Raw genomic sequence first — 7,182 nt, forward strand, 5'->3', positions numbered from 1 at the left:
CGATTCAACCTCTGATAATAAAGATATACCATGGTTATGTTTCATTTTCTCAACAAGTTTAGTAATGAGCATAACAACCCTATTGCTCCGATGAAGAGAAGAACCTATGATTACCTTTTCGGAAAATATCCAAATGAATAATTTTCAATGAAATATTTCAATTTTTTATTTGACTTTGTTCAACTCCAAGACTTATGTTCACTCAAATTTGAAATATGAGTGTGGTGGAACAGTTCAATAAGGACCAACGGATTATCCAATCTTACAAGACATAGATCATGGCATTGGGCCCCATAAATAATTTGCTTTATGTTTATGATCTGATTAAGACATATAAAGTATGAATTATTAGGTAATATAAGTAGGAACTACATATTAGGTACTCAAGGAGCATTTATAATAAATTGGCTGACCTCATACGAAATTGGGTCATGCAAGCTATGAAGGATCAGACAATGTCCATGCCCATGCCCATGCCCATGCCCATAGAGGTTAGTGGAAGACATTTTGTCTGCTAAGGGTTAGTTAGGATTATCACCAAGCAACTTCTTAATCACACATTCTAACATAGAGGTTAATGCTAGGGAAGAATCAATCATACGAACAAAGAGGATCCAACTGTCAACCTCACTTGAATTTGCACAAAATGAAATGATAAACAAAACCTGATGAATATGAGTACAATACATGCATCTCTTACTTAACCAGGCAGACACCAACAAGCTCAAATTGTGAACATCAGAGCTCAGTTGGTTTATATACCCCTGTAAGATTTATCTCAAGAACTCGAGCATCTATGGAGAAAATGTTCTGCAATCTCATATATGTACAGCGACAAGCAACTACGAGGATTACAAGATATGCTTCAGTCTCATGAAGATATAGACACACCTGATGTCATTTATTCTACATGGGTACCTGGTTTCCTATAGTTTGAGTAATAGAGGCGCTCCCTGATCATTTGCTGGACACTATGAGGATTGCAAGATATGCTTCATTCTTATGAAGATATAGACACATCTTATGTCATTTATTCTACATGGGTACCTGGTTTCCCATAGTTTGAATAATGGAGACACTCCCTGATCATTTCCTGAAGCTTTCTTTTCATCTGCTTATCCTTCACATCAGCCAGCATTCTTTGATAGAACATTTCCAAGTGGCTAAGCTTCCAATCTTCGGCTGACTCCAGCATGTTCTCCCATTCCTTGGCAATGTCAAAAATACCTGTATTCAGCAGTGACTGTGGAAGATCTTGTTCCTGGAAAGGTTTACCAAAGATAGAACCATGTAGAATGCTGGCATATTTTTCCATGAGATTTAATTTCGACCGGAGGAGCTGCACCTCCTCCATAGCAGAGGACATACTTTTCTCCAACTCTGTTGCTCTTTCCACTTCCTGGCCTCCAACCTTTTCTTTCCCACTTTCTTTGTCCAAGCTTTCATTGAAATCCTCATCCAGTGGTGGCCACATTACAACAGTGGGAACATAGCTGTCAACCATGCTACCTCTTCCTAGAACACCGCTCCATCCTCTACCCCACGACCAGAGCTTATACCCGTCATGGGAAACAAGAACAGTATGGGCAGCTCCACATGCAACTTGTACTGGCTTTGCAAACTTAGACCCATATTTCAGAGGAGAGAGTGCATCCCCTGTATCACTTCTAGTAAAGCTGGCATCTGGGCAAAGGCCAAGACCCTTTTCCATCCCCCATGACCACACATCTCCAGCTGAAGAGACAACACAAGTGTGAAATAAGCCACAATCAATAGCAGTCAAGGACACATTTTCTGGCAAATCTTTCACAGGTTCTGGTAAACACACACTTTTGGTGGTTCCATGCCCCAGCTGCCCATGATCCCCGAGGCCAAATGTCCAGCATGTACTTATTTTCTCTTGCCCATCAATACTGAGGTCAGAGGAGTCTACCACGTCTCTTTGTGTTCTTTTGTATGTGAGTACAGCAGTATGAAATGCCCCACATGCAACCTCATACACTTCCCAAGGGGACTCCAGGTTAAAAGTCTCCACGATTGCAGGACGAGACCTGTTCTCCATGTCCCCCAAGCCCAATTGGCCATGGTTATTGTTACCCCAAGAGTAGTACATGAGATTGTTTCCTGTAAATGTTTCTCCTGCACTAACTAGGGCTATAATATGTTCATTTCCACATGCCACCTTAACAACAGTGTGGCCGTGGAAATCCCATACAGGTGATGGAGTTGGGTGGCTAGAAAGAATGAACTCTCCATCAGATATCTTGCTCAGCTGAGGACAGTTTCCCCACATCCAGAGAGCCCCCAGACTATCAATTGCCAGAGACATCATTCCTCCAGCTTTGATAGATTGAACCTACAAGGACAAAAAATTTTCCATTAAAGATACAGTGCTAAAAGTATCATATGCTGTAAAAGCTTAGTTTGCTTTGTTAGCAACTCACAACAACAACAAACTAAACCTTATCCCAACTTCATGAATGGGAAAAGCTACATGAATCCGTGCAAAAACAAAAGGATAAATGAAAGTAAAAGGAACGAAGCACAGCACCAGAAAGTCAGGAAAAAAAAAAAAAATTCCCCAAATGCTTACCTTCAAAAGTGTCGTACTGTTTGCATTTGATTTGTCTGGAGCCCCCAACTCAAGGAACTGCTCTAAGAAACAGGGTACCGAAGAATTTTCCACATTTAAACCAAGCTGGCCATCCAAGTAGCGGTCAAGGTCTAACAAACGAGGCAGCTATGACAGAAAAAAGAATATACCTCCATTGGCCAAAATGATGAAAATATATGTTAATGAAGGATACAGACATTATAGCCCCAGCACCAAACTGAGCCATCATCTACCATTGGAAAAGCAAAAGATCAAATGCTTGAAATAAGAAGCAATAATGCATGTAAAGAACCCGCTTTGTTGAAGAAAATAAATAGGAACAAATACCTTTTCTATTTACAAATTAAAAACAAAAACCAGCAAAATATTTCCATTATTCTATCTGAAAGCTTCATATTCATTTGAACAAATCCTACATGAACACTCTAGGCCATTTTTTAGGCTCAACCCGTATCTACAAATAGGCAGCCAAGTTTTTACTATTGCGTCAATTGAGAGCACCTAAATAGTACTGACTCAGAATGCCAACCATTTGATTGGGGCCTCAAGATATAAAACCATTGGATTGCTGGGCACTTGTATTAAAAAATCTTTAGCCAAAACTTCTAAATATCATGAATATCTGTTGTTCAGACCATAGAGTGGATTGTGGGAATAGGACTTCCGTAGCCAACCAGAAAGTGACTAGGTTATGCACTACAGGAAATTGAAGGCAAAAGGTGGTCTAATTTTATTTCATGGCTTCAGTAACTATTGGGAGAGCTTATCTTAAGAATCCAAATATTAACCAAGAAACATCCACATAAGAAAATAAGGAAAATGGTACATGATAAAAACATAGAAAATTTATCAAACTAGACTATATGGTCCACACCAATGGCTCCCTTTAAAAATAGACCCAAACCTAGTCATCTATTTTGAATCTATTCAGGACACAAAGCACACAATGTATTGGTAGGATTTTCTCATTTCAAAATCCAAAGGTCCTACAATTGGATGCACATGCAGAAGGCTTCACTGAATCATGATCGACAAGTAAAAGATCATAAATAAGGAACCCAAAATGAGGAAGTAATTGAGTGCTAATACATAAGTCGTTGAGAAATCAATGAACTCCAAATACAAACAGATATGCACTCTTACACATTTTGTGAAATATCCTATACGACAAGCATGAACTACAACATTTTAAGATCGTTGGGCATGCTGCTTGTCTAATACATCTTAAATATCTAAAGAAGAGGTTGAAAAGCTGAAGGTTAGAACAAAATCTAATAAGAGTAAGAATAAAGACCAAACCAAGGGCTCTATAGTACAAATGCAGCTGTGGCTAAAGTAAAACATCCTTTTTTGTTGCCGGGGGGGGGGGTTGGGCGGTTGTGGGGAGCAAGGGAGGGGACCAAATCAATCCCATCCAATGTAAGGGATATCAATATTATTATAGGATGTTCACAGTCAGACTGAAAACCCTTTTTCAGACATGCCTTAGAACACATATTACCAGTACTAACAAATATATTTCTGATTTACATGCCAATGCACTTGGGAAAGGTGAGACAAGATGGATGGACTTTCCAAAAGAAAGCATGCTCCTAATCATTAATATAATTATGTGCCAAGTGAATAACACAATAAATTGAGATTTCTCACTAGCTCTCAAATGAAATACTTTTGAAAATTTGGTCGGACCCTGTCAGCAAGACACCTGGCAGGAGCCATCACCAAATATAAATGTTCCTCGAAATATAGGCTAAGTATCGATGGTTTATTGGTGGATCTGACATATAGGCACTATGTATGCATGATTGTGATTATATAATGCGCTCTTTCCATGTCACAAGAAAAGTAAAAGTTCATTAGGGGATAAAGAAGAAATCAGAATTTCGGCTGAAACTAGAAATGAGAAGTATGCCCCAAGTATCTATAGACGCTTGAATTCTCAACAACCAGAATCAACTTTTGCTTCCATGTGAAAGTGGAAAGAATAGCAGATTTTTACTCTTCACTTCCAACCAAGACCCCATTGAAAACTTCCCTTTTTCTTCTTTCCTTTCATTTCACACTTCATTTTGTGAATAGAAATTTTATTTCAGTTCACTTTTAACCAAAAGGGGAAGAGAAAATACATATATAAAGGAGAAAAGATAATCTCCTCTACCAATGAATTGCACTCAACGATGATGAGAAAAAAAAAATCCATATTTAGAAAAAAATTCACATTTAGACTTATGGATCAAAATTTTTAGCATCCAAGAGATCACATTAACATTTAAGTCCCCTAAATGGTTCAGTCTTAAACAGGGGAAAACAGTGACTGCAATACCAAGAACCACACAGAGGTGGCAGAAAAGCGATAAGGGTTATTTTGTCAAGAACACTTGACGTATTACAAGGAGACGGAAGGGAAATCAAACAGGAATAAAATCCAAGATACACAGAGAGCATATAATCCAAACCTTCTAAAGCGAGACTGTGATATGCACCAGCTGCGATTTCTACGAACTTGGGCCTCTCCCGGAGAATAGATTTCTCTGCACAGAGCTTCATTTTCGTCGATGTAGCGAACTCGATACGAACCGGAACAAGCTCATCGTTCTCCTTGCCCGTCCCCAGCCGACCGAATGTTTCCCTTCCCCACGAGTATACAGAACCATCTCCTGCAATTCCCAATACCTTGAGTCTCCAAATCAATACGAGGATATAATTATAAATTAATACCAAAAATAAATTGAAAACCCTTTCTGGACGATAGGAGAGAATACCGGCAAGGGCAAGAGTATGGGCTTCTCCGGCAACAATCGCTACGACCTTTTGAGACAATTGGCCGGCATATGTTGTTTTCTCGGCATTATCCTCCATTTTTCCGGCGGAATGGGATAGAACACTTACTATGAATCACTGTTAGTGAATGAATGACTCTTGTACCAGAGAGACAGAGAGCGACAAAGCGTTAACGTCCCGTCGTCCTGTGCTGAGTAGATGCGTGACGGAACTGGGACGATGAGAGATGTATCAAAAAGATTGAATTTTTTGTTCATCTCTGGACATGATAATCATTCGATTACAAAAATTTCTTCTAGATAATGTAATTAATGGCCCGCCCGACAGGATTCTAGAGAGACTGAACCAAAGATCCAAAGCTGTGAGGACCTGGGTCATGATCAGTTTCAAAACTATTACGAAAAAGAAAAGAGATGGAAATGTTCCGTGTCAAACCTTCCACTCCATGAATAATCCATCCAGTATTCCAATTCCAGTTCAACGAGGATACACGAATCAAAGATAACTTGCAGCTTGAGTTTACAACTCCATCATTGTTTGTTACAGTAATTCGGATTTTTTTAATGCTAATCGCAGCTGGATAACCTCCTCCGTGTGAGCTTGATGGCTCCAGTATTCCAAATATTCGAATTCGATCGGTCGAATCGATTCGTGGGTTGGGAATCGTGATCGATCTTAATCTTGACGTTTTGGAGCAGTCAATTCTAACGTTTTTGAGATCGAATAACTTATTTTCAAAATTTGAGGGATCGATTCTAGGGTTTCTGAAAATATAGAATCGGTCGAAGACTGATCCGACACCGATATATTGATAAAATTTAAGGGTAAAATAGTTTAAAAACCAGTTTAAAAAGGGGGAAAAAACAAAGGGGTGAATCCATTCGATCTAGGCTGATCGGTTCCGTTGATACCGATAGTGAAGTTTGAAACCTTTAATTTGATCCCAAATCTGAGTTCGATATCCTTGGATGACATGTCAAACTTACGTAAGTTGGGGGTTTCATTTGACATTTTCTTACAATTGATTGGGAAAGTGTGCGACAGTGTGAAGATCAATGGGAGTGCTGGAGAAAACATTCATAGAGACGTTCTTTTAATTTCATAGGGGTGGACTAGTCATTATATCACCCTTGATTTTCTTAAAAAAACAGGTTTGGTCCCCATCCCCCTATTTTAGGCTTTAAGTGCATATTATGTTATTATTGGATCAGCCGATCAAGTATAAGCAATACCAAAAACCAATATCATGTCGGTCAGATATCAGGATCAAGAAGATATAAAACCAATACGAATCGCCCAATACAGGAGATTCGATACTGATATTTACAACCATGCTAGTGTCAAGTCAAAGGTTCAACATAAAACACAAAGAGGAAGACTGAGAGAGCAAGAACCCAGAGAATCCAGATCCTTTTAGAGTGCATCACCCAAGCTAACTTGAGTAGAGCTTAAGGAAAAAGACACAATTGAAACGAATTTAGCTCTCAAGTTGGCTAAGAGACTATCAATATACGACAAACATGTATGACTAAGTTAGCTAAAATGATTAGAAGGTTTAGTAAAAGGTAAGAAATCCAAGTATCTTAACCTTCTCTCACCAATAGATCCAAAAATAAAGAAAATTGATTTTAAAAATCTGATAAATCATTGATTCGTCTAGTATCTATAACCCTGACACAGTGAGTCCTTTCTTTCGTGATGAACTGTTGGCACCAGTCCTACAATTTATCTCTGTGGACCGAAGAGAAAGGGGGCTTAGGGGAAAAGGATTGTATCATGAGAGAAGG

The 7,182-nt window shown here is 38.9% G+C and overlaps 1 protein-coding gene across 4 annotated transcripts; it reads right to left on the minus strand.

The window, feature by feature from the left end:
• Nucleotides 1–598: 598 nt before the first annotated feature.
• On the minus strand, nucleotides 599–6,169 carry LOC122063824 (probable E3 ubiquitin-protein ligase HERC4). Of its 4 annotated transcripts, none has more exons than XM_042627532.1 (6): nucleotides 5,831–6,169; nucleotides 5,377–5,606; nucleotides 5,071–5,271; nucleotides 2,808–2,843; nucleotides 2,594–2,706; nucleotides 599–2,356 (listed from the first exon to the last, which is right to left on the minus strand). In XM_042627532.1, exons 2-6 carry the CDS (start codon nucleotides 5,471–5,473, stop codon nucleotides 1,031–1,033), a joined length of 1,773 nt encoding a protein of 590 aa, XP_042483466.1. In that variant the 5' UTR covers nucleotides 5,474–5,606; nucleotides 5,831–6,169; the 3' UTR covers nucleotides 599–1,030. The 4 variants fall into 4 exon arrangements, with proteins under 4 accessions (XP_042483466.1, XP_042483465.1, XP_042483464.1 ...); XM_042627531.1 differs by having other exon boundaries at nucleotides 5,377–5,754; XM_042627530.1 differs by having other exon boundaries at nucleotides 5,377–5,764.
• Between the last annotated feature and the right edge of the window lie 1,013 nt (nucleotides 6,170–7,182).

The sequence above is a fragment of the Macadamia integrifolia genome, unplaced genomic scaffold, assembly GCF_013358625.1.
Source record: "Macadamia integrifolia cultivar HAES 741 unplaced genomic scaffold, SCU_Mint_v3 scaffold1467, whole genome shotgun sequence".
NCBI classification, from domain to species: Eukaryota; Viridiplantae; Streptophyta; class Magnoliopsida; order Proteales; family Proteaceae; genus Macadamia; species Macadamia integrifolia.

Bases quoted from the DNA above. Each gene is read 5' to 3' on its own strand.
- LOC122063824 (XM_042627532.1), bottom strand. From the start codon at position 5,473: ATGGAGGATAATGCCGAGAAAACAACATATGCCGGCCAATTGTCTCAA. The intron at 2,844-5,070 runs GTTTGGATTATA...TTCCAATGGTAG, and splicing joins TCACAGTCTCGCTTTAGAAG to ATGATGGCTCAGTTTGGTGC. The intron at 2,357-2,593 runs GTAAGCATTTGG...TTGTCCTTGTAG, and splicing joins ACAGTACGACACTTTTGAAG to GTTCAATCTATCAAAGCTGG.